This window comes from Juglans regia, chromosome 13 (genome assembly GCF_001411555.2).
Source record: "Juglans regia cultivar Chandler chromosome 13, Walnut 2.0, whole genome shotgun sequence".
Taxonomy (NCBI): Eukaryota; Viridiplantae; Streptophyta; class Magnoliopsida; order Fagales; family Juglandaceae; genus Juglans; species Juglans regia.
Genome location: NC_049913.1, coordinates 27700379 through 27721740, shown reverse-complemented (window position 1 = coordinate 27721740; position 21362 = coordinate 27700379). Strand labels below are relative to the sequence as shown.

Genomic DNA, 21362 nt, shown 5'->3' with positions numbered 1-21362 from the left:
ATTACCAAAGATTTCTTAATAAAGGGAAGGGACTCATGAATACTGATCATCTCAATCTCAGTTTGGATTAGAAAATATTTCTTAATTCCAACCCCAATACCCAAAAATCATGCAAAAAATAAAACAAAATAAAATAACTTGAAGACGGTAAATCCCAAGGAAATTCGATCTTAAAAACAAATACCCAAAGGATCAATCTATTTGTGTCCTCTTTAAACCCAAGCATAGGAGAACAATTGAGACTCAAATTAGGCAAGAAAATTCATAGGCACAAAGAGAAAGTCATGGACATTGGACATAGTTAATGTTTAAGAGAGGAACCACAAAGATCAACTTAGCAATGACTCTCCAAAGATCAAGAGTTAAGAGAGAGAGAGAGAGAGAGAGAGAGAGAGAGAGAGTAACCTGTGATGGGTCGGAGCAGGAGAAGGTGGGGCATATCTGGACGCAAGGGGGAGAAGCAATAGAGGGGAGCAACAACTGAAGGTCGACAGAGAACGGCGACAGAGAATAGCGAAGGTGACAAAGAACAGAGAATGGAGAGGGTGGCTAGGGTTTGAGGAGAAGAAAGGAGTTTTTGGTGATCGGTTTCAAGTCTTTCAACAGATAATGGGATGTTTAAATCCGTATTAGAGTGGACACCCGATGAAGTTGACTTTATTGCAGTGGGCCATGTCGGATAGCATGGACGGATCGAGTCCAGGGTCTTTTATGCACAAGCCTAGTGCCGACCATTAATGGCCCTATTTATGGTTCTTCTTGCCTCCACTTTTTCTCTCTCCCATCGTTACTTCTGTTGGAAGATGAAAGACCACAAGAAAACTACATGCATAGGCACCAAGTGGCTCTTCTTGCTTTGACCGAAATCCGCTCCATTTTCCTTCTTCAATCATTGTTTCTCTTGGAACTCAAAAGCTTCTTTGCATGGTGGACATGTGGCGCCTCTTACTTATTCGCCAAAACCCTCTCTTTGTCTCCCTCATGAGTGTATGTCTAGAAATCCTAAAATCCTCATGCATGTGTGACAAGTAGCATGCCTCTTGCCAAAACCGACCACTCTTCTTCTCCTCTGCATTATTGCTTTTCTTCAAACTCCATATGCACATGTGCATGGATGCCAAGTGGCATCCCTTTGCCTTTATGGAAAATGGCACTTCCTTTCCCTCATCATTATTCTTGTAGAAACCGTAAGACCCATCTTGCATGCTTGCCAAGTGGCACGTACCTCTTAGGAATCTGAAACTCCATTCATCTTTCTCATGATTGTAGCTTCTAGAAATCCTAAGATCCCAATGCATGAACACCACTTGGCAAGGATTATGGAGGTGGTGTGTGCCTCCCTTGAATCTGAAACCCTAATGCTCCTCTTCATGATTGTTTTGCTTTGGGAACCAAAGACACCCTTTGCATGCATGCGTGCCTTCACTAAGCCAACCAAAACCCTAATAGCCTTCATCAATTATGAGCCTCTTCTCTCTCTTATTTGGACAAAAATTTGGTGGGCCTAAACTCCCTGGGGCATTAGATGTCTATTTACTACCCAAAGTAAGGTAACCAAACCTATTTTCACATAGGGTTCTAATGTTAAGGGCCCTAGGACCAAATAATTCCCTATTTACTTAGGCCCAATAAAGACTTAGCAAAACCTCCAATTCCTAGTCTTAGATTCGGGTGTCTAAAGGCTTGGAATACTGGAACAAAAAGCTGCCAGAAAACTCTCTCGATTTCTCTCTTTGTAGACAAGTGAAAAAAAGCACCGTGTGGAAAGAAAATGGGGTGGACGTGGGGTATAGGTGAAGGGCTGACATGAGGGGTGCTTGAATGTCCAAGTGATGTGAAGGTAACTTGTGAAAAGGGGAGAATAATGGGCTACAAAGTGCAGCTGATTTCCTGCTACAATTTGGCCTGGTAAGTAAGGGCTGATGTGAGGTGGTTTGACTTGCCTTGCCAAAGCATGGCCTTGAAAGTGGGAGGATGCTTGCTCAAGAAGCTTGGCCAAAATGGGTGGTTTCGGTGGGACTAAATCAGGTTAACTAAATGGTGTCTAGTTTGGGGCTTAGTTAGGGTTTCAGTCATTGTTTGGTTCAAATCAAACTTTTCTTGGCTAAATTAAATTACCAAGATGAAAGGGAGTGGTTAAAAGTGTAAGAGTGTGTAATTGAGTGATTAATTGCATGACAAAGTGATTTAACCAAGTGATAAAACACTTAATCAAAACCAAGTGGTTTAGGGTTTGGAAACCAATTTGGGATTTCGATTTCCTCCAAGTATAGAGTTCCAGTTGGCTTCCAACTTGTCGGGGTTTCATTAGGGTTGAAATACTCTTTTTGGTTGGCTAAATAGTTTTAGTTGGAAGGAATAGTAATTGGTGTAAGAGACATGATGACAAATTTGAATCACACTCCATCTCTTACACACTTTATCATCCTCTTTACATGTGTCCTAGGGTTTCCAAATGGGTGGCTAGGATTGTGCCATGTGTCCAACTAACAAGTGATCCTAAGTAGATTTGAACATCCTACATGGCGCTTTCTCGAGTGGTTACCATTCACCCAAAATATTAAAAACTTTGTATTGTACCATACAATCCTAAATATTCTTACGAGTCTAATGGTGCAATTTGTTTCACAAAATTATACTCGTCAGTGTCTTAATTAAATAGAAAGCCAATCCCGACTACTATTCATCTAGAGAACATATTACTGCACTGTAAAATCCTATACATTCATACGAATCTAATGGTGCAATTTTTTTCGTAAACTTATACTCCTAAGTACCTTAATTAAATAGAAAGCCAATCCTGACTACTATTCATCTAGAGAACATATTACTGCACTGTAAAATCCTATATATTCATACGAATCTAATGGTGCAATTTTTTTCTTAAACTTATACTCCTAAGTACCTTAATTAAATAGAAAGCCAACTCCGTTACCATAGTGGATCGTAAATTTTCAACGTTTCTAAGGTCTAAAGAAATTCATCTACCAAATTTCTTTCTAATCATTACAGTAGGAGTTCCATCGTAACATACATTTCAAATTGTATATGCTATAGACGACCATATGAGGGAGTGATTGGATGAGTCCCTACTCCTTCACTATATGAGCCCTAATGGATCAATAGATGATCTATTCATATTCCCTTGAACCTAAAACCATGTCATGAGATTAAAACTTGACATCAGTACTTTAGCATGTTATCTCAAAGCCACAACAATACAATCTCGTAGAGCATTTATAGGAAAGCGGTTAAGTCTAATTGGATTGACATGAATGTCTAGGGAAAATTATTTGGATTCTTACTTATTATTTTGTCACTCATATCCTCGGAGATTATATCGTTTTGACTCGATATAATTATGAGTATATTTATTTATAATGCAAGGTCAATAATTGTTTTGAGTTATAAACTTGTGAGGGATTAAAGACCCTTGACCTAGTGAGATCAAATAGTCTAGGGCATAGATAAGATGTGTTAGGAGTGATATACTATGTTAGTAAGATTGTGACTTAATAGAGTACTCCTACCCTTTGTCTTCTCATCATCTCACATAATTCATTTTTTGCATGAGAGATAATTGATTGATAAATCATAAAGGAGACTGTTAATAGGTGTGGCATCCATTGTGGACAAGTGGAAGATATTAGTAAATGGGCACCCCATGACCCATGTGGTGTCCACATGGGTGGGGATGTTAAAGCTATTAATTAACTCACCATCACTGGTAGTTAATTAACTTCTAGGAAAATTAATTAATCGCCCTATTAGAAGACTTTTTAAACAAGAGTTTTACATACGTTAGTTTTGTAGTATGTAGAGAAAGTGAACATACAAACAAAAATCCTATCAAAAGATTCTCTTTCATGGTGCTTGCCTCGAGCGCAAGCACTTTCGCTTGACTTGTGTATAAGATGTTTTTGCTCGCCCCGGGGTCCAAGCACTCTTTACTGACTCCGCCTCGGGATGTAGAGACACCCATACTAGCACTCCTTGTTCACCTTGGATTCAAGCAGTTTTGCTCATAACGTGATGTGAGCATTGTTTGCTTATCTCTTGGTCCGAGCACTTATCTCTCTTATTATTTTGAAAATATCAACTATTGTTTTATTTTTCTTTAATTTCAAATAATTTTTATACGGGAAGCCGGGCATGTGCCTTGCATGTGCACTCCTATTAGTAATTAAAAGTATCATACTTAATTATATAATATATATTTATTTAACAAAAATAAATATTAAATGACAAATATTTAATAGCTGAATTGATAAGGCCAGTTTATCCTTGGAAAGCAGAGCGAGTAGGCGGCGGACAACATGGAAGCTTGCATGTGAGGCTGTATTTCTTAAGAAGTCAATCGTAATCGTCTCTGCTCGGATTTCTCCACGAAGTAGACCCTTCCATTATTATAGAGTATTAGTATTGGTTTCTTTATATATAAATGTAAAATATATATTTTGAAAATTATTTTTATTAATCAAGAAAAATTCTCACATTGAATTATACATCTTTAAATCAAAATAATAATAAAATATAATAATTTTTAAATATTATAATAAAATGATAAAATAAATATAAAATATTATAATAATAAAATATAGATGAAGGTGAAAGTTTTGTTGTGTTGTTAAAGAAGGGAGAAGAGTAAAGGGTTCGGAGAGAGAGATAGGGTGGGAGGAGAGAGAATTAATAAAATAGCATTTTAGAAGTGTGATGGGGAGCAATGCACGTCGGAGATAGAGATGTGCACTACGGATCTCTTAGATTTAACTCTTTAAAGATCTGTCGTCGGAAGTATGCTAGAGAGTTATTAACGTTTGTAATTAACTTGTTTAAGTCAAATTTGAATGAATGAATTATGATCCCTTATTGTCAAAAAAATATATATAGTCAATTTATGATTTAGTTATGCAAAGATGTATTCACACTTGCATATAGATAAATCAATGAAAATGCTCTTACAATAAAGAAGCTCCAACTTATTGAAAGAGACCGGCCACGACTTATTCCTCCCCTGCACTCAACACACACAAACACGCACTCTCTAATTAAACAGAACCTTCGGAGTTTTCTTTTATCCCATTGAATGATAGCCACAATACTATCCATTTCCTCCAATTTATTTTCAATTGTTCCGTCTGTCAATGAAAAACTCAGGAAGTTGATTTTAGTGCAAGATGGACTCCAAGTCTCTGCGCTTCATCACCCACCAGTCGTTCTTCTCTGCTGTCCGATCCGGCGACCTCGACTCTCTCAAACAGCTCTTTGATAAGCTTACGGTAGGCGAATCGTCCGATGGGTCCGCTGTCTCCGATCTACTGGCTTTGCAGAACAACGCGGGCGAGACCGCCCTGTACGTGGCCGCAGACAATAATCTGCCGGAGCTGTTCACCTACTTGCTCAGGTTCTCTGATCTTCAGACTCTAAAGATCAGGTCCAAGTCTGATATGGACGCCTTCCACGTCGCCGCTAAGCGCGGCCACTTGGGTATTGTTCTCATAGTCATACTGTGCGTGCCTTGGCTTTGGTTTTCCATTTTTTTTTGTTTTGGAAGTAGCTAAAATTTTCTTTTTCTTTATATTATTTTTTACTTATTGATCATTATTTATGGGGTTTACTGCTTTGGCTGCAAGGATGGTAACCTAATTGTTACTCATTGTTACTCTTAAGCGCCAATCTTGAGCTAATAAATTTTTGATTTCATGTTAGAAGTTTGGAGATTGAAATCTGATTGATAGGATGCATAGCTCTATTATGAACATGGGTGCGAGGAAGTACCTACTGTAGTTACAGGCTTTTCTTCTCCAGGGAAGAGCTTAATATTTTGTTTCGTATGAATGAATGAATGAATGAATTGAACCTTCGATCGTCAAACTCATCATGAAATGATTGCATTTATCTAGAGCTTCAATGAAAAACTGTGGAATCAAATTTTTCATTGCAGCAGAATGCTTTTTTATCTGCGATTTTGGCAATCTTCATGCCGTTCTAGAGGGAATGCATATTATGACTTTATTTCAGCCTTGAGAAAAAAAAAAAAATAAAAGAGAGAAAAATCATTTGAATGGTTGTTTAATTGAAAATCATTTTTTTCTTATTCTGCTATACAAACGCAGAAGCAACCACAAGCAGCTACAATAAATCCTAGAGATTTATAAGATCCTACTGGAAAGTGACAAAATGTTGACCATTAACATTTAACATATGCATCTAGGACTTTACCATGGGTAACCTACCAGTCCATCTTGCTCAAGTTATTTTACATTTATTAAGTAGTGTTGGTAAGATTTTACCTTAGAGCCTTGGAAGTATTTCATCTGCTAAAAGAAAGAAAGGATTTCCTTTTTGGGAGTATGGTATTGACTATTATTTTCTTTAGGTATCGTGAAGGAACTTTTGGGCATTTGGCCTGAGCTTTGCAAGTCATGTGACTCCTCAAACACTAGCCCCCTTTATTCAGCTGCTGTTAAGGACCATTTGGATGTGGTGAGTGCCATCTTGGATGCTGATGCCACCTCAGTTAGGATGGTAAGGAAAAATGGAAAGACTGCATTGCACACGGCTGCCAGGTATGGCCTCCTTCGTATTGTAAAAGAACTTATTGAGCGTGATTCAGGAATTATCACAATCAAAGATAAGAAGGGCCAAACAGCACTTCATATGGCTGTAAAAGGTCAGTGCCCTTCAGTTGTAGAGGAGTTATTGCTTGCCGATTGTTCTATACTGAATGAACATGACAAGAAGGGTAATACAGCCGTGCATATAGCCACAAGAAAAGGCCGTTCACAGGTATTCTTCTACTAGTTCTAAGAAAAATATCTAATTGCATTTGTGTTCTTATCGGATTTGTTTTCTCAAGAAAGTTTGCTTCCATTTTCTCAGCTAATATTGATACTTAGATTATTAAGATTAGGAGCTTGCCATTTCAATGTTGTAAGGACTCATCTTGCAGTATCAGTAGCACTTGTCAAGTGGCATTCTCCTGCACTATTTCACCTCTGACCAACCAGAATATTTTAATCACCTCTTATACAAATATATATTGCCCTGTTAGTAATTTAGGATGAGGAAGAGGGTTAAGATAAGAATAATTTAATCACTTCCTTAACATATGTAGCATTGCTTGAGGTCAGGATGTGACAGTTTGCGAGGCGCTAAGTCATAAGTGAAAAGATCACCTCTTACATTTGTTAGCATTTACCATTTTCCTACTTATTAAAAAAAAAAAAGGAATTTGACATTAACCATGAAAGTGGATATAAATCCGTAGATGTACCATGTGAAGTCTTGTTGGGTGCTTATCGTCTTTTGTCATTGCCTGTCCTTCTTTTGGCTCTTATCGTGGCTGCAGTTAAAGATATTGGAAACACTTTGCTCTAGTTATATCAATTGAAAGAAAATGACATCAAAATTATGACAAGAACTGTTAGCAATTCTATTGGATCTCATCCTGTAGGTTTTCATACCAACTAGTCCACACGCACGCTCGCTCTATCTGCAGGAAAAACTCCCTAAATTCGTTATAAGAAAAGAAAAATTAAAAAGATTTTGACTTTTGTGGTACATGCGATTGCAGTAGAACCGGAAGGATCTTTTGGGAAGTGAAAATAGAAGAATCGTTTGTGCAATAAATGATCATTTAAATGGTAGAGAAGTGTAAGAGATGGATAAGTGAATAATCACAATGGGTGAAGTAGAAAGGTTGGTGTTGTAATTAAGACAATAATAAAATTAAGGAACCACTAAAATGGAAAAAAAAAAAAAAAAAGTTAGGAAAATGCCGAGATGGCTGGATGAGAGTGAAGGAAATGATGTAGAAATTATATAGGAAATAAATAAATATAGGAATATCTTACATGTATTGCCAAATTGCTTTTCTAAATTTACTCTAATTACTTTAATATGTAACCATGACTATACTACCATGTTTATGCATCTTGCATTTATGCTAGAAGCGCCATATCATATCCTTGTAATTTGTGCGATTACATTTCTTGGACTAAGCTTAGCTGAAAATTTGATGCCTCTGCTTGTGTTTGTTTATTCCAGTGTCGGTTGTTGTAATGAATACTATTCAAAAATTTTCAGATAGTGAGCCTTTTGCTTAGCTATACGTCTGTTGATGTCAACGCAATTAATAATCAGCATGAGACCGCAATGGATTTGGCAGATAAGCTGCAATATGGAGAATTGGCATTTGAAATTAAGGATTCTCTGGTGGAAGCTGGTGCCAAGCATGCCAGACATGTAGGCCAAGAGGACGAAACAATGGAACTCAAAAGAACTGTCAGTGATATAAAGCATGAGGTGCACTCGCAACTCAAAGAAAATGAGCAAACCCGGCGGCGAGTTTCTGGTATTGCCAAGGAATTAAAGAAACTTCACAGAGAAGCTGTTCAAAACACCACAAATTCGATAACACTTGTCGCTGTTCTTTTTGCCTCAATAGCTTTCTTGGCTATATTTAACTTGCCTGGCCAGTATTTTACTGACCAACCAAATCCAGGGAAGGCTGAAATAGCTGGCAGTGTTGGTTTCAAAGTGTTCTACCTTTTAAATGCTACATCTCTTTTCATTTCTCTCGCAGTTGTTGTGGTTCAGATTACTTTGGTGGCCTGGGACACTAGGGCTCAGAAGCGGGTTGTATCCGTTGTTAACAAGCTAATGTGGGCTGCCTGCGCATGCACTTGTGGGGCGTTTCTGTCTATAGCTTTTGTAGTTGTTGGAAAGGGAAGCACCTGGATGGCTATTACTATAACCCTTACAGGAGCACCGATTCTTGCGGGGACTCTTGCAAGTATGTGCTACTTTGTTTTCCGACAACATTTTGGGATTTTCCGCGGTGACTCCCAGAGATGCATCAGAAGGGCGAGCGGGAGCAAGTCTTTCTCATGGTCGGTGTACTCTGCAAATATATCAGATCTTGATGACTATAACTCAGACCTCGAGAAAATATATGCTCTGTAGACAAAATCTTTAGAACTTATGAGTTAGCTGCACAACATCTTCAAATGCATGGTGTTTATCTGAATGTAAGTAGTTGCTCGTGCAATTTAAGGTTAAGCAATTTCTATTTCTGAGTTTGTGCAAGGGGAAATTCGTGTGTATCAGGTTGACAAACAAAAAATGTTGTATATTTATGCATGAGGAAGTATATTATTAAGTGCAATCTAGATGAGCATTTTATATGGTTTTGTTTGATTGGGCCAAATAATCTATAATAAGCATTTAGGTAAAATACCGGTAGGAACCTTTGGGAAAAGATCAGGATCATGGGTTGAATATCTGTGGTTGGCTATCTATTTATCTATATACACACACACACACCAAGTTGAGTTTCTCAGATTTCTAAGCACCTGTACACTTTCATTTTCTTTTGTTCTTTTTTTCTTTTTTGAGCACTCAGCCTGTGAAGATAACCAGTTTTAGATCACGTACCTTTCAGCGTTTCTGGTACAATAACATATACGAATAATTCTCTCTATCTTAGACCCTGGGAATTGCAACCGAAGGTGCTATCCAAGATGTGCGCATGCGCCCCAGCAACATTCCGGTGGGTGAAACATGAAAAAATGAATTAAAAAAAAACAACAAAATGCATGTATATTTTTCTTAGAATTTGTGCACATGAATTAGATTACTTCTTATTTTGTATAAGGTTGCTGTAACAGATGCACATAAAGAAACATGCTGCATCTTCTAAAACAATGTTTCCCTCTAGCCCACGTGGTTTATGATTGAAAAAATACAACAGAACCACATTGGTATATCTTGCTTACAAAGTAAAAAAGAATAGCTCAGGGAAACCCTAGCTTATCTTACTTTGAAACCCTTATCATCGTCCCAATTTCTATGACAACAAAACAAACTAAGATATACAATTTTGCAAATTATACCAGATCTTTGCCATGGCACATGCCGAGAAGAGTGTACAATCAACCTTGATTAGAGGCAGGACGCAGCAACAAAATCATAATGGTAATTGACCTGACCCTCTCCTTGATCTTGACGGAGGTCCACTCATGTCCCATGAAGCAGGGTCTGGAGGTTCTTCAGGTCCTTGCACCTCCTGTATACACAGCATCAATGTGATTGAAAAAATATCAAGAGCATTCTTAAATGGAAATTAAGACTGAAAACTTAAAAAACAAAGAACAAAGGTGCAGATTAGATATAACGGTGTCTTTTACAATTTTCCGAGGCAGGCAACAGAAACTTTAGCTTCTCTGTGAATCCAGCCCAACACAACCATACCCAGTCTGAAAGGAGAAACAAGTATGTAATCTTGCTGATACATTTTGTCATTTTGTGATTGCCATCAAAGTGGAAAGGGAGATCCCTTTCTGATGGACCTGAGATCTGTTTTCTTTCCTTTTTTGAACCAAAGGATATAGAAGGGGCTCTCCCTCCAGAGCTTAGTGAACTATTTCTATTTCTCAATATTTTTCTTCTTTGATTTTCTGTACGAATAAGAATATTGCACCTCATTGATTGTCAAAATTGTCATTCCACTTCTTTGCATTAACTCATCTGAATTACTGTCACCTGAAAAATTCTCATTATCAAGCTCTCTGGTGCTGAGAATATCAAAGAGAAGCTCAACAGACCTCTGATAATGAAGTGGTAGAACTGTTGCGTGATAGTGCCTGCACTTTTGTGTGCATACGATGCTGCTGCTGCATTTGCTCAAACTGTTGTAGCCTTGAAGCAAAGTTAATTCCATTATGTGAATTTGCACCATCCTGGATCCCATCTTCATCCTCACAGATTTGCAAACCGCTTGGCACGTGATGTATAATATGATAGGGGTTCCCCGATGATGTTTGCCTAACTTGCTCACCGTTGAAGGAATATGAAGGCACAGTTTTTAAACGGGTTCGCAGTATCTTAAATGCGGCACTTTGCTGCATTCAAGTGTCAAATTCAAGGTAAAAATGAATAATGAATGACACAACTAAAGCACAAAAATTCTATTCCATTTTGGAGTAAAAACTACCCAAGCAACTAGCATTAGTGCAAAATTAATATCCTTAGAATTTATGGAGCATCATACTAGTTGAACAAAGTTGAATTAATCACATCCATTTCAACAACTCCTGTTTTCAGTCTCTTAATTTATCAAGTTCTAGCTGAGGGTTACCAGATTTTCCTATCCATCTCACAAACCGCAAACAGATCATGCATCTTAATTCATGATACTCCCAAGTTCCAATTCCCCAAATTTGATGATCCGCAATGATTTGATGAATATGTTATGAAAGATGGGGTAAGATAAGGGGGGAAGAAAAGTGAATCAAGACCTGTGATCTGTTTATTTTATGTGCATTATGTACACAATTTAGTGCGCATACCCACTTACATACATAATTCAGTGTATCAATGGGTTTCTAAACAGGGGAATATTTTTACCAATAACAAAAAGCTATATGGAAGAAAAAAAAAAAACAAACAAACAAACAAACTCCTAGGGAACCATACCTGGGGAAGCAACATCAGAAGGCCATACAAGGCTTTTAACAACCATATATATCTTCCAGGTTCAAGAAGCTGCAAGCACCAAATAATGGGTCAGGTACAGAACACACAAACTCTAACTTGGGGTGACGTGCAGGAAAAATGAAGCAAAGATATCCCCTTTACTTGCAATAAGAATTGAACCGCCTACTTTGTACAAGAGTAACATGATATATTCAGGACAGCAAAACTCCCACTTTAATCCAAACCCAAAGAACAGTGCTTGCAAAATGCTCATATGTCACACACAATGTTCAACTAGCAATACATCAAAAGCATAACATATACTTACAAGAAAACACATAACGGAAGAAAATAATATTTTCCACACATATGGGTTTGTTCGCAAGACGAAGAAAGGATAATAATTTTATTCATCAATAAGGCATGCTACCCTTTTAGCTAAAAAGAAAAAAACACTTCCATCAGGTCGTGTGAGATAGTGCCTGCAATTGTAATATTGCCTTAATGGACAAAAAAAAGAGGTTGCCTCTGCAACAATTTTCCCCTTTCTTTCAAAAAAACCTTTTTTTTTTTTTCATCAGAAGCTAACACTATGAATAAATTAACAAAATTATCCTCAGTTTCATTAGAGTCCGTGAGGGGGAATACCCTAAACACAAGAAGTATACAAATAACACCCTTTGACCAACTAACACTTTGATTTTACTTTAACTCATTAGATTCAGTAGTAGGTTCATTAATTGCACATAATATCTTGAATGAGAGAAAAAAAGTATCGCACCTCCAACAGGGGAAAAAAGAGATGCAAACCAGATCCTAAAGTTCAACTGGTCAATAAACTCAAAAAAGAAAGCCAAAAAGATGGAGAGGAATCACATTTTTTTATCTCACAAAAGAAGAGTGAGTTCATTTTTTTTTTTTCTTTTTTTAATGTCAAGGAACCTCTCCAAGGCAAGACCCTTCAGACACACCCCTGCAAAGTAAACTCCAGTCTCATGCACCACACCCTCAAAAGTTTCCCTATACGGAACTGGTTAAATCGCCATCTTTTCACCAGGGGGTGTAGCCCCAAAGGATTGTTTGCACCCATGAGGTGTTGAACCTTGGACCTTGAAAGGAGTGATACCCCAAGACCAAGGCTTTCACCACTTGGGCCAACCCTTTGGGGTTAGAACAGTTCCTTTAATTAAAATCCCAACTAAATATTCCACATCAAGATAGGGAGGTGCTACTCTCCAAACAGCTAAACACCTTCCACCGGCAATCAAAGAAGCCAGAATATCAATCATTCAGCAAGGTTAATCCAGTGCACCCAAAAAGAGAAAAAAACCATCATCGAAAGCACCTATTCCACCAACAATGATTAGAAAATGGTCTTATGCTTTTCCTTGTCCCATTTCCACATGTAACATCAGTTGAAAATGGAATTGTTCAAATTCCTAGAAACTCTTCTGAAACTACATGGGATACAATTTTAGTGGGAGCGCTACACACCAAGTACAATTGACTGTATTACCGCACAGCACAAAGTACACACTTCCAACTCCTCACCTTGGACGTGTGACTTCCTATAAGGTTTCCATTGTCAAGATAAGGTAAAATGTGATGTATGAATGGCCGAATCAATTGGCCTTTGAGTGATCTGTATATTATATAGAAAATTTACAAGAGAACTATACATGGGAAGAAACTAATTATCGAGTGATTCTAGCATTCTTAGCCTTATAAGGAAACTATATTCTGTACAAGCCTAAGTAACGGAAGTAAAGATGAGATAAGGAAAGAAGAATAGAAGGAAATTATATTGATGATGGATAGTGCTGTCCATTGACAGCCCCCCTCAAATTGATGCGGGTTGATCAACAAGCATCAATTTGCCACTTAAGAAACAGTGTCTATGGCGAGTGAGAGCTTTGGTGAAGATATCAACAATTTGTAGTTCAGTGGGAACATGTGGGAGAGTGATAACACGAGCTTCAAATGCTTCACGGATAGAGTGACAGTCGACTTCAATATGCTTCGTGCGCTCATGATAGACAGGATTGGCTGTGATTTGAATAGCACTTGTATTATCAGCATGTAGTGGTGTAGGATCGGTCTCAGAGAAATCTAGCTCAGCAAGCAAACCTCGAAGCCAAATAATTTCGGAACAAGCAAGAGACATTGCCCGATACTCAGATTCTGTAGATGACTTAGAGACTCTGTCTTGCTTCTTACTCTTCCAGGAGATCAATGCATTACCTAAGAACACACACCAACCAGTAATAGATCGACGTGTATCAGCACAACCAGCCCAATCAGCATCGCTATAAGCAATAAGGCGATGAGAATTGCCTGCAGGAAAGAATAAGCCACGGGCAGAGGTGCCCTGAACATAGCGTATGATCCTACGGACAGCAGCCAAATGAAGATGACGAGGGGTCTGAAGAAACTGGCTGACTTGTTGTACTGCAAAGGAAATGTCCGGTCTAGTAATGGTGAGATAGACAAGACTACCTACCAACTTCCGGTATAAACTGGGATCCTCAAGTAAATCACCCTCCTCTTTGCGAAGCTTGACATTCAATTCCATGGGAGTATCAACCGAAGTGGCCTCCTGTAGGCTAGCTGTAGCCACCAGGTCACTAGCATACTTATGTTGATTGAGTGAAATACCAGATGAACTACGATGCACCTCAAGACCAAGAAAATATGTGAGAGACCCAAGGTCTTTCATATGAAATGACTCAGAGAGATGAGTCTTGAGCTGGCCAAGTAAAATAGAGTCGGAACCAGTAATCACAATATCGTCAACATATACCAAAAGAACAACAATACCCACATCTGATTTCCGAAGAAACAATGAAGTGTCATACTTGCTCTGCTTGAATGAGAATTGTAATAAAGCGGTTCGAAATTTATCAAACCAGGCCCTTGGAGCTTGTTTGAGACCATAAAGAGAGCGACGAAGCTTACACACATGCGAAGTCGAAGGAGTACTCAGTCCCGGTGGTGGTTTCATATAAATACACTCTTTAAGATCCCTATGAAGAAAAGCATTCTTGACATCCATCTGATGTAGTGGCCAATCATTAGAAGCAGCAAGAGCTAGAATCGTACGAACAATAGTCATCTTAGCCACAGGAGCAAAGGTCTCTTCATAATTGACACCATATTCCTGATTATTCCCAAGAGCAACAAGTCGAGCTTTGTAACGATCCAAACTTCCATCAGATCGAACCTTGACTGAGTAAACCCATTTGCAACCTAGAGGAGCAATTGTTGGAGGGCATGGCTCAATGTCCCAGGTATGATTGGCCTCTAGAGCGGCAATTTCTTCCTGCATAGCTTGTTGCCAACAGTCATGCTTGGCAGCTTGTGAGTAGCATGTGGGAATATCAAAATTGGATAAAGCAGCAATAAGAGCTGAAATAGAGGACCCAGAAGGAAAACCATACCTATCCGGAGGTACAGACACTCGAGGAGAGCGTCGTACCAAGGGCTCTGGAGGTGCTGCAACTGATTGGTTCTGGAGCATGTTAGGATCAGATATCGGGTGAGCCACAGGAAGAGACTGTGGGCGGGAGCGTCTCGTATACACAATACCTGGTTTAAAGCGAGAGCGGACAGGAGGAAGATTTGAGAGTTGCTGCTCAAAGGAGGGGAGGACCACAGTGGAAGAAGAGGGCACAGATGACACAGGAAAGAAATGTTGATTTTCAAAGAAAATAACATTCCTAGAAATGCGTGTGCGATGTAAATTAGGATCATAGCAAACAAATCATTTTTGACACACATTATATCCCAAGAATGCACATCTAACAGATTGAGCAGATAATTTATGTCGCTCATGAGGAGGTAAATGAACAAAGCATACACAACCAAATGTACGAAGATTATCATAACTAGGTTGCTTATCAAACAAGCGGAAATAGGGAGACTCCATGTGTAAGACTTGGGAAGGTAAACGATTAATCAAATGAGTAGCAGTTTTCAGAGCCTCGACCCAGAACATGGATTGAACAGAGGATTCTAACAAGAGGGTACGTACCATGTCAAGAAGAGTGCGATTTTTGCGTTCGGCTACTCCATTCTGTTGGGGAGTAGCGGGACATGAACGTTGATGAATAATACCTTTAGAAGCCAAGAAAGCCTGAAACTCATTAGACAAATATTCACCACCAGAATCTGTGCGTAATGTCTTAATAGTCGCAGAAAATTGATTGTCAACATATGCTAAAAACTCAGTGAAAGTACGAAAAACCTCAGATTTGGAATGAAGGAAATAAACCCAAGTAAATCTGCTATGATCATCAATGAAAGTCACATAGTATTTAAATTTCTCATGTGAACTAACAGGAGAAGGTCCCCAAACATCACTATGAACAAGATCAAAGCAGTGAGAAGCTCGACTAGCATGCAAAGGAAAAGGAAGAATTTTGCTTTTACCAAGTTTACAAGAATCACACTCAAGAGATAAAGACAAACGTTCTTTATTACCAAGAAAACCAGAGTTCAATACATGAGATAAAATCTGAGTATTAGGATGGCCTAAACGACGATGTCACACCATACTTAGATTAGGAACATTATTACAAGCAAAAGACGTAATAGAAGAAACTGAAGAAAGTGCTGGAACAGGTAAAAATAGTGGAAACAAACGCCCCACTTTAGGTCCCTTCACGATCGGTTCCCCCGTTACCTGGTCCTGCACAACACAACCATCACCAGAAAATTTAACAGCGCAATTGTTATCCACTAATTGACCAACAGAAATAAGATTCATGGAAAGTTGAGGAGCAAGAAACACATTAGTAAATGTCGAAGAGGCATCTCCGACAGCAGCTATGGGCAAAGAACTACCATTGGCAGTTTGAATAGCAGATTGACCAGCATAAGGTCGAACATGACACAGAGCAGTGGGCGTATTTTTCATATGATTAGAAGCTCCCGAGTCTACGTACCAGAGTTTAGTAGAATTTTTACCTTGAAACCCCATCGCAGACAATGCTGAAATTAGCATCTGTTGCACCATTTCAGGAGTGCAATAAGTTGCTGCAGGAGATGCAAGATCAGAGGATACACCTGAGGAAGAGTCATGTACTGCAGAAGTCGCTGAGGGAGAAACAGACACAGAAGTCTGAAATGCGTGAGCCTGACGATTCTGGGGACGGATACGATATTCTTTGATAATATGTCCCTTTTTCTTACAATAAGAACAATATTTTTTAGGACAATTGGCAGCAATATGCCCATAGGCCTTGCAGCAGAAACACTGCAAATTTTTAGAAGTCATAGGTGATCCGTGTCCTTGGGCAGCATAAGCCACAGTTGTTGTACCGGAACTACCATGAGATTGCTCCAGAATAGCTTGAGTACTAAGACGTTGTTCCTCGCGAAGTAACTCACCAAAACAAATATCCAGCGAAGGAACAGGAGATCTGTTCAGTAGAGAAGAGCGAACAGATTCATATTCCGAGCGTAGTTTCATAAGAAACTGATCACGCCGGCTAGTCTCATGAAGCTTCTGAATAGTGGAAAGTGCAGCAACAGGAACATCCGCAATAACCAAATCAGTATATTCATTCCAAAGAGTCAAGAATGCCGAGTAGTAGTCTTGGATGGAAAGACTACCATGTTGAAACATGGCAATCGCATGTTCCAACTGAAAGCGACGAGCATTATTGTCTTGATGATAAACTTTCTTCAGGTAATTCCACATGGCTTGAGCGGAGCGATGAGCCCGCAAGTTAGTGACAATATGTGGCTCCACCGAACTAAGAAGCCAAGACATGATCCGAGCATCAAGTACATCCCAAGAAGGCGAAGACGCGACATCTTTGGAGTTTTCAGGATTGGATGTTTGCGTGCCATCAATATGGCCCCAAAGGTCTTTTCCCTTGAGGAAAAGTTCAAATTGAAAAGCCCAAGTAGAATAATTTTTGCCTGTAAATTTGACACATATAGGTGCAGAATCCATTGCAAAAAAATGGAACTCGAGACGAAAAGAAATTCCAGAATAAACTTAAGGAACCCAAAAAAAAATGAGTTTCTGCCGACAAATGTGATAAGGCAAAAAAAATAATAATACGAAGACCAAAAATTAATTGTGCCGAAATCACCCACTCAGAAACGTAAAAAGAGAACGCAGGAACAGAAGCCCAGACCTTAAACAGAGCTGCCGAAACACACCACTCCAGAAGAAGAGCGTGTCGATGGAGGAAGGAGATGCCGAGAAAGCCCAAAACCGAGACAGAACCTGCCGAGAAAGGCTACCCCAGAAGCAGAGTGCCGAAAAATACGAAGCTCGTACGTCTGTCGATACACGAGAAATCGAAGATGCCGAGAGGACGATGCCGACACACGAAACCGAGACAAATTGAAGATGCCGAGAGGTACTGTCAAGACACAGACCACGCCGACACACGTAACCGAGACAGAAGACGATGCACGCGGGCAACAACGAAACCGAGAGAGAAAAAAAATCAACCGGCTCTTGATACCATGTCAAGATAAGGTAAAATGTGATGTATGAATGGCCGAATCAATTGGCCTTTGAGTGATCTGTATATTATATAGAAACTTTACAAGAGAACTATACATGGGAAGAAACTAATTATCGAGTGATTCTAGCATTCTTAGCCTTATAAGGAAACTATATTCTGTACAAGCCTAAGTAACGGAAGTAAAGATGAGATAAGGAAAGAAGAATAGAAGGAAACTATATTGATGATGGACAGTGCTGTCCATTGACATCCATCAGATCACACTTTTCCATTCCCACCACCCTGAACAATAATGTAAGAGACAATTGGCAACCCACCACTCACAGCTCCAACTTAATGTTCCCCAATTGTCAATATGCCAATCCCAATTGTCAGTATGACAAAAAATGCTTAAATTCCAATGCATCCCACTCCCTGATTATCCTATGGAGTTAGCCGCATAAACATTGATGAATAATAAATAATTCTTTCATGACACCTCTCCCCACCAGACGTACTAAGAAAAAAACATCTGTGCCTGGATTAACAGAAACATACTCCACAAACTCCAGCCAGCCTAGCCCTTATCACTTTCCACAATCTCACCAAATGTATTCTCACCACATTTTCAAAGGAAAGACATCAGCAGTAGTAAGAGACCTTTTCAGTAATAATGCCAATAGGAAATATTTTGTTGAAAATTCCAAGAGAAACAGAATAACTAGTGAGGCAGGTTAGAGCCTCATCTTTCACTTATGCACCTGCAATCTAAGATAAGCAAAGATTGGAGTTTCCAGCAAGCGAATCAATTTATCCAGCTGGACCAAAAATTTGACATTGATATCTTCCTCCACCAGAGACTGAATCACAGCACTTGCATGCTGGTACGTCTGCCAAGCACGATAAAACATGATCACTGAGTGCAACGAAAACCTATAGGTCATACAAACAAGATTGCTTAATCCTGCAAGAATGTTTGAAGATAAAAGGGGAAACGAGAGTAGAGAGAGAGAGAGAGGTTAAAAAATAAATGGTTTACATGGAAATTTCAAAATACTCACCTGTGCTAATAAGCAAAGACTTATAATTGCCATGGGCGAATGACACCATGAAGCATACAAAGAAACAAACAAGTCCTTCCCAGCCGGATTCACCAGTGAATTTTTCAAAAGATCCCGGACCTCAGACAATTCAGACGATGCAAGTAGAATTAAATTCAAAGTCTGAAATAAACAGAAAAGATCAAAAGGATAAACAAAAGTTCACCTTACATAATTGCTAGATATTTGATGTAGGGAAAAGGAAAGAACATAAATAACGACGACGTAAATAGGGAAAAAAAAAAAGACAATTTGAAGAAAATATGATCTGTTTTATGACATCCTTGTTATACGACAACTTTTTTTTTTTTTTTTTTTATCAATAAAATACGACAACTTCTTATCTCTAGGCATTATCTTAAGATGTTGCTTATTTTATTTCAGAAAACTGTAGCAAATCAAATTATCTTGTTCTTTGGCAACTACAACAATAAAGGTTTATACAATTATCAGATATGTTTTTTACACATAATAATCACATAATTGACAGAACCTGAACCAAAATAGATGCAAAATCCAGGTCAGATTCTCCTTCTAGTATTGCTGAAAGTTCACGGTAGACCCTTTCAGGATCTAAAAGCACACAAAGCCGGCGGATTATTAGAGCACCACGCCTGAACAAGAAACATAAAATTAATAAATGAAACGAGAGAAATAATATATTCAAGCTAATGTTCATAACAAATCATTAAGTAGACTAGGATTACTTTAGCAAGAACGAGACAAGGTAAGAAACTCACTTTGCCAGAAGAGAAATATCTATCCGGAAATTATGAACAAGGAAAACAAGAAGTTGGCGGAAGTGTGGAGGATCTTCTGCTATGCAGGCATGAACCTCAAGAACAAGGAGCACAACCTTTAACACAAGGAAAACAATTTGATGCCATTTAGTACTCTTTACATGAAAGGTTTATCCATATAGTTTAAAATTTTAATAAAGTGACAACAGATTAAATCAAAATTCATTATCTGTATGTTTATATGGTTAAAGATTTTAGTTCAAAGGAATACCGTTACAAGAAAATGACGACTCCACAGAAAGAGATCTAGGGTGGAAAGAAAAGGTAAAGGGGTTTACCTTTCCAGCAAGTGCTTTTTCAAATGGACATCCATAGCTTACACCTACGTAGGAAAAGGGGTTTACCCACTACAAGGGAAAACAAGCTGTCTTGAAAAAGCACTTGCTGAAGACTCCACAAAAGCAAACTAGCTTTCTTGAAACAAATCTCTTCATCTAGTAACGAAATCTACCACTGAACTAAACATATAATGGTCCCAAATATATGTTCCTTTTTTTATGAGTAAAATAAAAATTTTATTAAGCTGAAAAAAGAGTATTACCCCATTATAAGTATACAATAGATCCAGGAAACTAGAAAAGGGAAAAGGGTGAGAAGACCTTGAAAGGAAGAAACAGAAAAAGCTACATTGTTTTGGATCACTGTCCAGTGAAAAAGGGTATTAAGGAATAATGACAAGCTCCGACATTGACTTTTTGCACTCTTCAAAGCTATGCTCATTTCTCATTTCTTTCTCGCCAAAGACTCCCCAATAAGCAAGAAGGGAGGGATCATTCTCCACAATAATGTGCATTGATGGCTACCAAATTGTTCATTCCAACATCTTAGAAGATCCAACACTCGGCCAGCATAACCTAATCAATCCCAACTATGCCAAAAACTGTATTGCAGAAGGCACTAGCAACCTTGCAATGCAAAAGAAACTGATCCAAAATTCCATTCTTCTCTACACTTTATCCAGGGTAATAATCTTCCCTAATGCCACAGTCCAAGTCAAGAAGTTCACTCTAAGGGGAGTCATATTCCTTCAGATAAGCTTCCATGAGGAAGAGGCGATAACATGGGCAGGTAACACATTGGATATGATTATACCTAGAACCTTCCTTTATTGGATGGGCCCCTGACAATTTTATCTTCACCATTGCATCCCACCCGCCTTGAATACAACTGATCAAGCACTATGAGAAGAGACCCACCACCCAATACATTAGCCTCTCTGACAAAATTGACACACTGAAATGATTCAAGAGAAAGTTGATAGTGCCCCGCCACATAAGCATCCTTTGGAGCAAGCGGTTCTGGATGCTTTCAGAATAACTTTGGGAAAGGATCTTTTAGAGATTGGTCACCACACCCTACATCATGAACGAAGCGGATCTTGGACCCATCACCAAAAAAATTCTAGAAAAGCCAGAAAACCCCCCCAAGCCCTCATATTTATCTAATGACCAACCCTGTTAGGCCCATTTACTTCATGGGAATACCAACCACCACCCAAGCTCCCATACTTTGTGTCCACT

General features: G+C 38.7%; 2 protein-coding genes across 4 annotated transcripts in view; one reads left to right on the top strand and one right to left on the bottom strand.

Annotated features, from left to right (window-relative positions):
* The first annotated feature begins 4991 nt into the window (after positions 1-4991).
* On the top strand, positions 4992-9188 carry LOC109003987 (ankyrin repeat-containing protein At2g01680-like). The gene is made up of 3 exons (XM_018982336.2): positions 4992-5487; positions 6380-6789; positions 8089-9188. Exons 1-3 carry the CDS (start codon positions 5178-5180, stop codon positions 8965-8967), a joined length of 1599 nt encoding a protein of 532 aa, XP_018837881.1. The 5' UTR covers positions 4992-5177; the 3' UTR covers positions 8968-9188.
* Positions 9189-9410: 222 nt separating this feature from the next.
* Positions 9411-21362, bottom strand: part of LOC109003986 (protein VAC14 homolog) — a 33545-nt gene continuing 21593 nt past the window's right edge. For 2 of the 3 annotated variants that reach the window (XM_035684457.1, XM_035684458.1), the window contains exons 14-20: positions 19783-19898; positions 19536-19656; positions 19004-19165; positions 18704-18832; positions 11479-11547; positions 10608-10904; positions 9411-10069 (exon numbers count right to left, since the gene is read on the bottom strand). In XM_035684457.1, coding sequence (XP_035540350.1) covers positions 9971-10069; positions 10608-10904; positions 11479-11547; positions 18704-18832; positions 19004-19165; positions 19536-19656; positions 19783-19898 — 993 coding nt within the window. In that variant the 3' untranslated portion in view covers positions 9411-9970. Of the gene's footprint in view, positions 10070-10190; positions 10905-11478; positions 11548-18703; positions 18833-19003; positions 19166-19535; positions 19657-19782; positions 19899-21362 lie in introns of all 3 variants that reach the window. The other variant, XR_004797971.1, reaches the window with a different exon arrangement.